The sequence below is a fragment of the Bufo gargarizans genome, chromosome 5 (genome assembly GCF_014858855.1).
Source record: "Bufo gargarizans isolate SCDJY-AF-19 chromosome 5, ASM1485885v1, whole genome shotgun sequence".
Taxonomy (NCBI): domain Eukaryota; kingdom Metazoa; phylum Chordata; class Amphibia; order Anura; family Bufonidae; genus Bufo; species Bufo gargarizans.
In genome coordinates, this window is record NC_058084.1 from 213,179,481 (window position 1) to 213,193,951 (window position 14,471).

Consider the following 14,471-nt stretch of genomic DNA (forward strand, 5'->3'; position numbering starts at 1 on the left):
TATATTTTTTCATTACGGCAATTACAGAAACATTTTTATACTTTAATAGTTCAGACATCTTCAGATGCAGCGATACCCGTTATGTTTATTTTTTGTTCATTTTTATATTTAAAATTGGGAAAGGGTGTGAACTTTTTACATAATACCTTTTCCTTTAGGAGGCTAGAACCTGGGATTAGGGATGAACGAACTTGTGTTTTACGAGTTTGGGTTTTATTACAAATCCATTATGGATTCCAATACCATGGGCCATAACGTAATTCTATGACGGAATGCATAATGCCTGGCATTCCGCCATAGCCTGTGGTATTGGAATTGTAATAAAACCTGAACGCCAAACTTGTCAAACAAGTTTGCTCATCCCTACATGGGATCTTTTGATCCCTTGTCCCATAAACCACAATAGAGAACCATTATAGTGTTTGAGATTCTGCCGCTCTGCCTGCTGACCTGTGCCTCGTGCACAGTTTTGCAGGCAGATTACCATGACAGGCCTGGGAACCGTCAGCAGGCCCCAGGCTGTCATGGTAACCCATCGGAGCCCAACGACTTTACTGCGGGGGCTCCGATTGGAAGGCCGAGGGAGCCGCCTCCTTCTGTCTAGCTCGACAGATCCTGTGATCTGAAGCGGTTAAATGACGGGGCCCGACATCATTACTGATCTTGATGATTACAGTGGGTGCCTGCAGTAGTATACAGCCGGCACCCGCATGTATAAAACGGGCTCAGAGCAGCAGCCCACTTGACCACTTCATACATTCCATCAGCCACTATGACGTACAGGTACGTCAAAATGCCTGAAGGGGTTAAACAAAGATTTACAATCAGACTTTTTTTTTCTTTTCTTTTTTTAAAGAGGAAAAAAGCTACACAGAAGAATATAGATCTATCTACACAATGTACACATTATAACAGAAAAGTAAAAAGATGGACCATGTACTTGCAGTATTACATCACAACATTGTTTATTATGTGACTTTGTACAATACAAACAAAAAAATACAGAATGCAGTATATGAATACAGCTAAATGCAAAATTGTGATGTTCCTCTCCTTGTGAGGCCATGATTCCCGTTTCTAGCAAAACATAAAATAGACTGCACAAATGGGTAGGAACAGAATGTTTGTTATTTGTATCTAGAAATGACCTATAAATGCATCATTCCTGCTGCCTTACCACAAGACGAGGCAGAAAGTAAAAAATAAAAAAACAAACATATATAGAGGTTTTACTCACTGACTCCTACTGCAGAGAAATAAGATATACTTTAAACCAGTAGGGCCCATACTCAAAAAATAATATCTAAAGTAAATGTTATTACAAAAAGGAAGCAGTTATTAAGAGTCCCCTGGAAAGAAGGTATTACATGGAAAAGCATATATTTTAAGTATTCCCCAGTCACTAGAGTTTGGTTTTGGGGGGAAAAAATGAAAGAAAAGCCAACTGTGCACTGTAAGCCTGTAATTCCCATGTGTATCTTTAAACAATGGAAGTGTCAAAATAGGGGGGAAAAGGTAAATGACAAGAAACCGTAAGCATGGAAGTTCTTTGTTACGTGTGCGCGAGTTAGAAGATGTAACAAAAGTATGGCGTTTATCTTCATTGTTAAGCCAGAGTCTTTGTATTGTGGAATATCCTGCTACCAGCCACCAGACCACGCTCCTACAACAGTAAAATGCTTTTTTCTTGATTTTAAAATGAAGACATCAGTTAAAAAGAAAGAGAAGTAGGAAAGAAGGAGCAGTTACTTGCAACGTATAGTTCTCCAAGTATGCAAAAAAAGAACAAAAAAACCTCAAACAATTCAAGGCATATTTATCTCCACTAAGATCAATAATAAAAAAAAAAAAAGGTCATGCCGTTTAATCCAACATTAATGGATGCAACTGGTTTCAGAAGTGGCTGAATGGCTCCAACAAACACTGATGTCTGTGCTGGCAAATTGGCAACGGATACAGAGTAAGGTGGTCAAAAAATGTCTTAAAAGATCTTCCCTTTCTTCTTATTTTTCTCCAAGGTCCTAAGAGAAACACAAACATAAAATTCACCAAAATGAAGACAATAACCCTCTCAGTTTAGTAAACAGCTTAATTTGCCAAGCTGATGAAGGGGTCATTTGAACGGAAGTCTATAACCTCACTGCTACCCTACACTAGATGCCAGCTTGTTGTCTATATTGTAAAAGAAGAGCTATGATTAAATAAATTGGCAGTTGACCATAGGAACCTGCGTGTAGCACAAGAAGAGAAGTCATTAAAAAATTAAAACATTATAATAGATCAATATGAACACCAGGGCAGAGTTGTGAAATTGCTGCTGAGTTTAGAAGCCTGTAATATGAACTACCATAGGCCTAACCCGTAGGATACCAGAGCTTTTTCTTTGTTTTTGCGTTATTTTCCTCCCCATCTTCCTTGAGACATAACTTTTTTATATTTCCGTTTACATAGCTGTATGTGGGCTTATTTTTTGCAGGACAAGTTGTACTTTCTAATGCCATCATTTATTTTGGCATACAATATAGTGGAAAGCTGTAAAAAAATAAAAATAAATTCTAATGGGGTGGAATGTGTGGGGGCTCATTTTTTGCAGGACAATCTGTAGTTTTTATTGATGCCAGTTTGGAGTGTGTGACTTTTTGTTAACATTTTATTACATTTTTTGGGTAAGAAAAGCAATGAAAAAAATGGCAAATTGGCAATTTTTAACCCTCTTTCCATTAAGCCATTCGCCGTATTGGCAAATATTTTAATAGTACGGGCGTTTTTCGGTTGCGGTGATACCCATGATGTTTATATTTTTGCAATTTTATTTTTATTATACGGAAAGTGGGGCGATTTAAACTTTTACTTTTTTTTTATCTTCGTATTTGAGCGTACAAAAGCCAAAAAAAAATCTTGACATTTTGAACAATCATGGATTTTTAAAATCCATTTACTACTGACAATTGCTCATTTCTTATGTTGGACTGCCACCTAACGGCCAAAATAAGAATTGCAGCTTTGACATCCTCAGCCTCTTCAGCGAGCCTGAGTGTATTGATATCAATTACCAGCATCCTCATTGGCCGCAGAGGCTGCCGGTAAGACGCCCAGAAGTGAGAGCTCCCGGTTTTTCACCTTTTAGATGCTGTGATCTCACTCTCCATGTTTGCCTATCGTTCCAGCGCAGTGTAGCGAAAGGGTGAAATACTGTATCTTTGTATATCTCAAGCTTAGAGGAAATTTAAGGAAGGTCACATCTGTAGGTACACAGCTTTCTTTCACAGCAATGACAGCTCACTATTGGGATCCTGATATTCAGTACAGTACCAGAACAAATAAAATGTGTCAAATGTGTATTTAAATAGAGCCTGTCAGCAGGGAATTCCCTTTTATGCCAGGCACAACACCTTGTAGGGCTAGCTCAACTGAATGTAATGCCTTTCACTTAGGGCTCTTTCACACTTGCGTTCTTCCGGCATAGAGTTCCGTCGTCGGGGCTCTATGCCGGAAGAATCCTGATCAGGATTATCCCCATGCATTCTGAATGGAGAGAAATCCGTTCAGGATGCATCAGGATGTCTTCAGTTCAGGACCGGAACGTTTTTTGGCCGGAGAAAATACCGCAGCATGCTGCTCTTTTTGCTCCAGCCAAAAATCCTGAACACTTGCCGCAAGACCGGATGCAGAATTAATGCCCATTGAAAGGCATTAATCCAGATCCGGCCTTAAGCTAAACGTCATTTCGGCGCATTACCGGATCCGACGTTTAGCTTTTTCTGAATGGTTACCATGGCTGCCAGGATGCTAAAGTCCTGTTTGACATGGTAAAGTGTAGTGGGGAGCAGTATACTTACCGTCCGTGCGGCTCCCGGGGGGCGCTTCAGAGTGACGTCAGGGCGCCCCACAGGCATGGATGACGTGATCGCATGGACACGTCATCCATGCGCATGGGGCGCTCTGACGTCATTCTGGAGCGCCCCGGGAGCCACATGAACGGTAAGTATACTGCTCCCCCGCTCCCCACTACTACTATGGCAACCAGGACTTTAATAGCGTCCTGGATGCCATAGTAACACTGAACGTATTTAGAAGACCGATCAGTCTTCAAATGCTTTCAGTTCACTTGCGTTTTTCCGGATCCGGCGTGTAATTCCAGCAAATGGAGTACACAACGGATCCGGACAACGCAAGTGTGAAAGAGCCCTTAACAATCCTTTCTGGAGAAAAACTATGTTTAATCCATATGCAAATAAACAGTTAAAGGGGTTGTGCCATAAAAAATATTCTAAATTTTTTAAACCAGCATTTGGATGTGAATACTTTTGTAACTGCTGTTAGAAGCTGTGACAGTTACAGGTATAGTGCTGCGGCACAAAGGACTCGCCCCTGAGGAAGAACACCCGCCCTGCTGTCATCCTGAAATAAATCTGGCAGAACAAGTACAGTAATAAATGGGAAGATCACCGGCTCCATGTGAGATACAGGGCTGGTTCTAGCTGGGATAGATTTACATTTTTTACATCAAGGCATAACCCCTTCAAGGACATAATGGGAGGGCCCAAGCCACTTGTGCACTCTTGTTTCTCCTGCTTCCTCTGCCACCGCCACCCCCTTGATAGACAGGTTCCTGCATAGTTCTCTCACACAAGCCTGTCGATGAAGGAGAGGAAGGAGAAAGAGCAACATTGGATTGGGCCCGCCCTTGGTGCACTTAACTGCTCATTTGCATATGGATTCAAAGTACATTTTCTCCAGAATGAAGCAACGGATCACTAAGTGAAAGAGCTGAGGTAGCCCTACAAATTCTACAGATTGTCAGCATTAAAAAGTACATTCAGAAGTACTTAATTTGGGGTTCAATGCTCAGATTACGCTCTATTTGGATGTGTGCTTTGACGTCTGTTTTCTGGTGAAAATGTTTTACATAGTTCAGTTGGTTACTATGGTAACAATTTTTATACTGAAACTATACATTCCAGTTATAGCTGCATCACTATGACAACATTTTCCATGTCCTCTGTCACATAAGATGCTGCTGAGTTTCCTGAATGTCTGCACTGGAAGGCTGGCTCTCATGACTGCCTGTTTTCATAAAAGGGAGCGATACCAGCACAGGAGATCAAGGCTACTTTAATATCTGCGTTTTTGCTGTCCGGTTTTGAGATCTGGCATAGGATCTCAAAACCACAGCAAAACGCTTCCTTTATAATACAACTGGCTGCATCCGTTCACAATGGATCTGGTTGTATTATATCGAAAATGAAGAAACCAGTCCGAAAAAAATGGATCCGGTACTAAAACCGTTGTAAGTCATTGGATGCCGCCCCCAGTTTTCTCATGTCCGAAAAAACGGATCCGTCACTATTGACTTACATGGTTTCTGGTGCCGGAGCCAACTTCTTATGTTTCCCATGCCACACACAAAAACACTGCTTGCAGCCGTTTTCTGTCCGGCATAGGAATGGAATGCATTAAGGTGCACTGCGTTCAGGTTTGTATTGTCCCTACAGACAATGAAGGGGGACAAAACTTAAGCGTTTTCCTCCGGTTTTAAGATTCTCTGCTGGATTTCAAAACTGGACAGCACAACACAGATGTGAAAGCAGCTTAAAACTGAAGCATTTCTTTCTCTCATCTTTTACCAGAATGTAGACTAGTCATGAGCGAGCATGCTCGGCCAAACTGCTGTTTGGCTCGAGCATAGCTATGTTTGGCAGATCAGAGTGCTCAGGCCGAATAATTTGGGTGCTTGAATACAATTTAATACAATGGAAGTCAATGGGAGAACCCCAGGTACCCCCTGCTCGGAAGAGAAGAGGGTGTCTGGTTCATTAAAAAAAAAAAAAAAAAAAATAAAAAGGTTAGAAATTGATGGAAACCCCATCAAAATGGTGTGGAAACAGCATTAAGAGGATAGCTGGATGCGTCTTGGACTCCTATTATCTACGACATAAAATAGACAGCCACACAAAGGTTGTATGACAAAAGCCAGGTATGTGCAAGCCATCAATCTATCCATGAGACAGATGACAGGCTTAGTCAGCATACTTTACAATGGCAGCCTTGTGCACTATGAGACATTCCAAACCAGCTCTCATCTGACTGAGAACCAGTAAACCTCAAAGTAATTTTAGGGTGACAAAAAGTTTTCCGATTGTCCTAACAACCTTTCTATACAGTTTTGTCATGTAACAACTAATTTGCATAAACATGGACATATGGGAAAGACATGCAAATGAGCAGAATCTGCCTTATTTTTCAGCTGTCATAAGACTATAAAAACCAATAGATGGTGCAATTGAGTTATGAAGAGCGCCCTCTATTGGTTTCACAGTCTTATTACAAGACAAATATTTTTGTCAGAAGACTATGAAACCAATAGAGGGCGCTCTTCATAACTCAATAGCGCCATCTATTCCTTTCATAGTCTTCTGACAAGAATAGACAGTCTTCTGACAAGCTTTTATAGTGTAGCCTTTTGCATGGAAAATTCACAATTAGAATATTCACGATCTACACTAGGATGATATCTGACACTGGGAAAGTTGGGTAATAACTAGCGATCTACACAGAGTTATAACCCAGCTTTCCCAGTGTCAGATATCATCCTAGTGTAGATCGTAAATATTCTAAATCGCTAATTTTTATCCCAAATTTTCCATGCAAAAGGCTACACTAATAAGCTTGTCAGAAGACTATGAAATAAATAGATGGCGCTATTGAGTTATGAACAGCGCCCTCTATTGGTTTCATAGTCTTCTAACAAGAATATTTGTCTTGTCATAAGACTGATACCAATAGAGGGCGCTGTTCATAACTCAATAGCGCCATCTATTGGTTTTCAGTCTTATGACAGATGAAAAACAAGGCAGATTCTGCTAATTTGCATGACTTTTCCATATGCCAATGTTTATGCAAATGACTTTTTACATGACAAAACTGTATAGAAAGGTTATTGAATATTATGTTTGGACAATCGGAAAACTTTTTTTCGCCCTAATATTGATCTAGGTGTGCCAGGTCCACACAAGCCATCCAACAGAGGCAAAATAACTTTGAGGTTTACTGGTTCTCAGTCAGATGAGAGCTGGTTTGGAATATCTCAGTGCACAAGGCTGCCATTGTAAGGTATGCTGACTAAGCCTGTCATGGATAGATTGATGGCTTGCACATACCTGGCTTTTGGCATACAGCCTTTGTGTGGCTGTCTATTGTATGTCGCACAAAACAGGAGTCTAAGACGTATCCAGCTATCCTCTTAATGCTGTTTTGATGGGGTTTCTAGTGATGGGAAGTTCGGATCTTTCAGATGAATCGGTTCATTTGAATCAGCTCATTCAAATGAACCGATTCATGAATCGGATCTTCGGTTCACTTCCTGAGCCGGCAGAAGCAAGTGAACTGAAGATCAATGCGCATGCTCAGCTCATCGAATCTTCGGTTCACTTGCTGAGTCGGCTCTCAAGTGAACCGAAAATCAGGAGGGACTGGCTCCTGGCAAACACAGCTCTGCTGCAGTGAAGCAGACTGATGTAGTGGCTATAGTTATTGCAGGGACTCAGATAATTGTCTGAGAGTTTTAGTTAAAAGAATCGTGTCACCGAGTCCCTACCAGACTTTCTGCTCTGCTACAGCATGTAGCAGAGCTGTGTGTGTACAGGGTGCATGTAGCAGTGTAGCATGATGCTACACTGCTGCATGCACCCTGTACACACACAGCTCTGCTACATGCTAGATTAATGCCCCCCCCCCCTTCCCCCCGGACGGACTTACAGGGAGCCGCAGAGCAGGGACTCGGTGACTCACGGTTCTTTTAACTCAAAGAATCAAATGAGTCTCTGACTCATTCGATTCTTTTAACTAATAGACTCAGACGATTCTCTGAGTCCCTGCAACTCCCCCTGTGCTGTGAGTCAGTGCTGGCTGCCTCTGATTGGTTGGAGGGCGGGGAGGGGCGGGGCTAGCGTCCACTGTCTGCTCCTATTACACTGCCTGCTGCTGCCTCTATGCTGATCTGACTGAGCCGTTTCATTCGGATCAGCTCAGTCAGAGGAACCGACTCTTCCGGATCAGTGAACTGAATCGGTTCAAAAGAACGATTCGTTCATGATCCAGACATCACTAGGGGTTTCCATAAATGTCAAACTTTTTTTTTTATGAACCAGACACCCTCTTCTCTTCCGAGCAGCATTGACTTCTATTATACTCGGGTGCTCGGCCAAGCACACGAATATAGCAATGTGTTCGGGCCGAACACACGAATACTTTGGTGCTCACTCATCACTAATGTAGACCCTTTGGAGAAGAAAGACTTATGGAAGGAGTGGGGGAAGAAGCACAGAATCTGTGGATCCTTTACATACATATGCACAGCAAAGTAGGCTCCAGCACTGAAGAGTCTTAAAAAAAAACCTCAGTCCAATTTACTGAAGCATATAAAATACACCATGCAGCAAAGACTGCATGTACATCACATTAGCGCTTCACAGGTGAAGTTAACCCCTTCCAGTCAAACAATAACCAATAACAAATTTAATCTCATCTCTGGTTTAAACACTCAGGAGTACATGCGTACCCAATAAGTCTCACTATTTGTTATGTTTTTCACATGATCTCCACCCCTGTTCGGTCTCTGTACACGTTATATACCTTGGAAAACTAACGTGGAAAAATTCCCCTGATGTGTATCCCTAAAGTTTTTGGATAAAGTAGAAATATTACCAGTTTGTGTTTGAAATACTGTACTTTAAAGGGAACCTGTCATCTGGATTTTGGGTATAGAGCTGAGGACATGGGTTGCTAGATGGCCGCTAGCACATCCGCTATACCCAGTCCCCATAGCTCTGTGTGCTTTTATTGTGTATAAAAACCGATTTGATACATACGCAAATTAACCTGAGATGAGTCAGAGCTTGAAAATATGACTCTTCTCTGTTCACACAAGTAAGATATGACTCTTATGTTAATTTGCATATCTATCAAATCGTTTTTTTGACACAATAAAAGCACACAGCTATGGGGATTGGGGATGTGCTAGTGGCCATCTAGCAACCCATGTCCTCAGCTCTATACCCAAAATCCCGGTGACAGGTTCCCTTTAAGGGGATTAGTAGTATGACCACCATACTGCAATCTACATAAATTGCAACTGGCCAAAACGTGTTGTGTTGCAATTAATGTAAGATTTCATTTTAAAATTTTATTGTACAAGTCAATTTCTCTCACAATGAACAAAAGCACAAGCCTTACACCTCCAATAACCACACTTGTAGTTGCCTATCCTTTTTAGCCAAGGTCTTGGAATAATGTTCTTCTCTACATACATGCTGGGCTCAATCCAATCGCCTAAGTGGACTACATTTTTCAAGACTTCTCAGTGCTGGAGCCTATTTTGCTGTGCATCTGTTCATCCTGCTTTGGGATGTTCCATGCACAAGTATGTCAACTTGATAAAAGGGGTGAGTGAACATATTTTCAAGCTCCAAATACATAAATCCCAATACTTAAAGTGTAAGGTGCCCAGTACCTGGAAGAATTCTGCTGTTCCAGTAGACGTTGCTGAGTTTCCCAGTTCATCTTCTCCTCCTCAAATTGACGCCTCTTCTCTTCCAACTCTTTGTGCTGAGCCTCCAGGTTCTTTTTCATCTGCTCATGACGTCGCTGGAGCTAAGAGAAAATAACAAAATGTCACACTGACTGATCCAGATCTCTCAGATCTGAAGGGACATTCCTTTACAAATCAGGAGTGATATAATATAGTCTTTAGGATTGTGGGGGAAATACAGTCTACCAAAGAGAGTCTGCAATATAATGTCTGGGAGCAACTAGCATAGAACTAAATTTTTTGTTATTGGCATATCCTAATAATCAAAAGAATTAGGGGTGTTATATTTTTCAGCTGATCATTTGCGTTACCCCTCATAATTGTGCAGTCAGGCATAATAGCTAGTGGTCTACAGGCAGATATATAAAAAACACATTTATGAAGGTTCATACTTCTGCTTCAGAATCCTTAAGCTTCTGAACTTTTTCCTTGACCTTCATCTCAAACACTTGCTCCATTTCCATCTCCATTTTCTTCATCTTCGCCACATGTTCCCTTCTTTCTTCTTCCATCTGAGCTAGAGGGCTCCTGGAATATAGGAAAAGAAACAGGTTGTTCAAGGTAGCACAAACAAAGAATGGACAATGAAAACATACAAAAGGTTAAATAAAATAAATGATGGAACAGTAAAGTCATGAGATGAATGGATCGATGAGTCATTAACGACCACTATGGAGATCACTACTACTCAGTGTGTGTATGATAGATTATTATATATATATATATATATAATATATATATATATATATATATATATATATATATATATATATATATCTCTATTAGAAAATAGCCTAGAGGATTTTTTATATATAATTTCTACCCACTTTCAGCAATTTTCAGACAATGCAATGAATCCAGCTAGGTAAATGTAAGGACTGGAACGCAAGGGACCCAATGTGGAAAGGTCAGCAAACCATCCTCTATTCAGTACATTATATTATTAAAGTGGTAAATTCTCAGACAAAACTGCATCTTCAGCAATGACCTAAATGAGGTAGAAGCAGAAAAATTCAATTCCCAGTAGCAGCTATAACTGGCACCATTTGTAGTGCTCATTTGAGATAATCCCATAGTCTTTTTCCACGACTGAAGGCTGTATTACACTGGACGATTTTGCGGGCAAAAATTGCTAACAAGCGTTTGCATGAATGCTCGTCAGCGATGATTTAGCAGTGTAATACTGACACGATTCATCGGGCAATTCAGATTTTTTAAGCATGCTTAAAAATCAGTGCTTGCCAGTGGCAGATCAAGCTAAGGCTCCACACCCGCAATTCCATTCCGCATTTTGCGGAACGGAATTGCGGACCCATACATTTCTATGGGGCCACACTTCCGGGTCCGCAATTCCGATCTTGAAAAAAAATAGAACATGTCCTATTCTTGTCCGCAAAAAGGCATATTCTCTTAGTGCCGGCAATGTGCGGTGCGCAAAATGCGGAACGCACATTGCCGCTGTCTGTGTTTTGCAGATCCGCAAAACACACACAGATGTGTGAATGGACCCTTATAGCGATCTGCCACCGGCAAACCACAAGACAGTAAGACAACGAACAATGGCTCCTCGCCATGTTGTGGAGGAGATCGTTGCATGTAATAGCAGTGGTCTCCTCCGCTATCTAGCGAGCTATTGCCGGGAGTGAATGTGTCAATTGACCTGTGTAATACAGGCTTGACTATTTTTTAATTTTTACAATGATACTCTATGGTGAACGGATGCCACTGTATGGCACCAGTATAATCCATCCTTTTTTTTTATATATGTTAAACGAACGAGAAAAAACGTGATGTGAACCCAGCCTTACCGTCCTAAACATCTCACAGACATAGCTCCTGTTTCAGTGGGACCAACTAAAGAACTAATGTGCACCCACTCTCCCTAAATTAATCTTAACATTTGTTTCCAGGAGAGAGGAGCTGAAAAGTCAAGGCCACGGCCTTATTCGTCTCAAAGCGGAGCATGCATGTGTATGGCGGTGGTGGGGGCCTACAGCAATTTCAGGTCTATGGCCACCTTTTGGAGTTAAGTGACCAGGCTTCTGCAATTTAATAAGACTTCATGACTGTTATTCTGAACGAGTATATACAGATTTTTCTAATTGCCCTATTAGGCCATATAGTTCACACTAGGATGTATGTGGCTGGTTTTAGATATATTTATATTTTTGAAGCCACAACCAATACATGATCCTAAAGAGAAAAGTATGAATCTTTTCTTACACAGAGGGCACACTACATGGTACCCTTGAATTTATCACATGAAAACACAGAACGCAAGTAAATATTTCATCTAACTGTGGTGCTGTATAGCAATTTGGCTTCACTGTATATATTATAAAAGCCACAGTCCCAGGCATTACCTTTTACCCATAACAGAGCATTTAGAAAGTAAATCAGTATACAAATAGAAGTTACGTGATTTTGTAGAACTTGAAAAGACCACTTACATGCCTTCAACCGTTTCACGTCTAAAAAAAAAAAAAAAAAAACAAACAAAAAAAAAAAAAACACAAGGACTTAGCATGCGTAAATGAAGTAAATTAGGCAAATCAAAATTAATCAATTAGAAAAAAGCTTAATTTGTGCATCTAGGAAGAGGAGAATGTGTAAAGAAAGTGGAGATCAGTCTTCTGAGAAGCAGAATTCAGGTGACAGATTAGACATATAGCCAAGTTCAGCATAACAACTGATTAATTTTAGGATTGCACAGGGGAAATTAAACAGCAATGGGTGCAAAGCACATTGGCAAAAGTGCAGCCATCATGCAGTAAGGTTTCAGAGAAACTTAACATTCAGAAATTAATAGTGATTAAACCTCTTTAGGAATCTTAAGGGGTGTCAAGATTAGCAAAAATAAGATAAATCTAATTCAAAGATACAAGTGGTTGGCAAGTTCTACTACACCGGGCTATTTGACAAACAAAAATGAGCCGAGAGTCCTCTTGCAGTCAATTTAGGGCGTAAAACGATAACCATGAATTCTGTTTGTGCTCAATCTAATTTCTCAACATTTCAAAGAATATATTTTACTGTGAACAATTCGCAACCACAGAGGCTGCAATAGTTCACCAATTACCAGTGTGGGCAGTAAGTGAACCTCTGGCTGTAGGGCATTTTGTCTGACCCGATATTCATAGGTGGACTAGCCCTAAGAACAGCAGCATAAATATGAAATCTTCAGGCTGCTTAGATTTATTTCCCATTGGTTGTATAGTGCTATGATACCGAACAGTACTGTACATAGACTTTCCTATTCCAATACACCTATAGGGTCAACGGCACTCAAGGCAAATTAAAGGGGTATTACGAGATTTGGTTACAACCCACAATCAATGAGTCATCATTGAAGGCACTTTCATGGACTGCTCCCTGCACAACATCTCCAGGTATGAATCCTGTGCTAGCACTGAAGAATACCATTATGCCTCCTAACAAGCCCGGCTGCGCCTGCGCAGTCAGACAGCTTCAGATGCTGACCTACATAGTGTCCACGGCTGCCTGACTGCGCCGCCGCAGCTTGGCTGGTTAGAATGCAAGATAGTATTCTATGTTCTCAAAGCATAGTGAGAATGGGCAACGGCAGGCCACGAATCGGTTGTCAGTGAGGACCGTCACATTCATTTTGGGTTGTAACTGGGCTAGGACCACATGCACAGTGTACGGCACCTGATCCAGGAAATGACTGAAGCATCATTTGGGAGGGCAGCGCTGGCCCAGTAGGAAAAATGTAACAATTATCAATGGAAAAGTTGTTCTTCAACTGAAGGGGAAAACGTGAAAAAAATAAAATAAATGTGTGTGTGTGTGTGTGTGAATACCCCTTTAATCTATGTTTTTAAGGCGTTAGAGTATCACCATCTTTATGATATATGCCAAGGATGGCCAACCTGAGACTCGCCAGCTGTTGCAAAACTACAACTCCCAGCATGCCCAGACTAACTACAGCTATCAGCCTACAGCAGGGCATGGTGGGAGTTGTAGTTTTGCAACAGCTGGAGAGCCACAGGTTGGCCATCCCCGATATATGCCATCACTTTTTGATCTGCGGAGGCCTGACATCTGAGGTCCCTACTAATCCTGAAAATGTAGGGGTCACAGCACTCATTTAGCAAAATATATCCTTCCCCATTTTTCCTTTCACAAAGGTGCCCAAGGGATCTGCAGCATGGCCCTCTTTAAAAGGAATGGTTGCAGTTCCCTGCACAGCCTGGTGACCGAGAGCTTCTCTAAGCAGGAAAAACAGATTGGGGGCACAGTACAAACTAGTGCAGTGATCCTTTCATTCTCACAATCAGTGGGGCTCCCAGAGTTTGGACACTCAAACTTCAAAATGGGATAGCATATCCTAGCAAAATGCAGTCACTTTATGAGATGAGAATACCCACTTTAAAGCTTAAACTTTAATTACAGTTCCTGCAAACTGGAGGTACATTGGATTTAAAAAGTCTACAAGTTAATATGTCATTTTTTTTACATCACAGAAACGTGAGACAAAGATAAATCATTTCAGAACTTTTTCCACCTTTAATGTGACCTATAAACTGTACAACTCAATTGAAAAACAAACTGAAATCGTTTAGGTGGAGGGAAGAAATAAACAAAAAATAAAATATGGTTGCATAAGGGCCGTTTCACACGAGCGGATGCGTGTGTGGCATCCGCTCCGTGAAAGAGTGCCAAGACCCGATGCAGACTGCAGAGGCACAGAGCATTAACATGACTGATAATGCTCCGTGCCTCTCTGCGATCGCTTTACTACGAAATCACAGTCAACTGTGATTTCGTAGTAAAGTGATCACAGAGCATTATCAGTCACGTTAAAGCTCCGTGCCTCTGCAGTCTGCATCGGGTCTTGGCACTCTTTCACGGAGCGGATACC

The 14,471-nt window shown here is 41.2% G+C and overlaps 1 protein-coding gene across 6 annotated transcripts in view; it reads right to left on the reverse strand.

Moving 5' to 3' along the window:
- Positions 1 to 940: 940 nt before the first annotated feature.
- SEPTIN7 (septin 7) overlaps positions 941 to 14,471 on the reverse strand; it is a 108,865-nt gene continuing 95,334 nt past the window's right edge. For 5 of the 6 annotated variants that reach the window (XM_044292728.1, XM_044292726.1, XM_044292722.1 and 2 more), the window contains exons 12-15: positions 12,040 to 12,060; positions 9,982 to 10,117; positions 9,512 to 9,651; positions 941 to 2,021 (exon numbers count right to left, since the gene is read on the reverse strand). In XM_044292728.1, coding sequence (XP_044148663.1) covers positions 1,982 to 2,021; positions 9,512 to 9,651; positions 9,982 to 10,117; positions 12,040 to 12,060 — 337 coding nt within the window. In that variant the 3' untranslated portion in view covers positions 941 to 1,981. The remainder of the gene's footprint in view (positions 2,022 to 9,511; positions 9,652 to 9,981; positions 10,118 to 12,039; positions 12,061 to 14,471) is intronic. The other variant, XM_044292724.1, reaches the window with a different exon arrangement.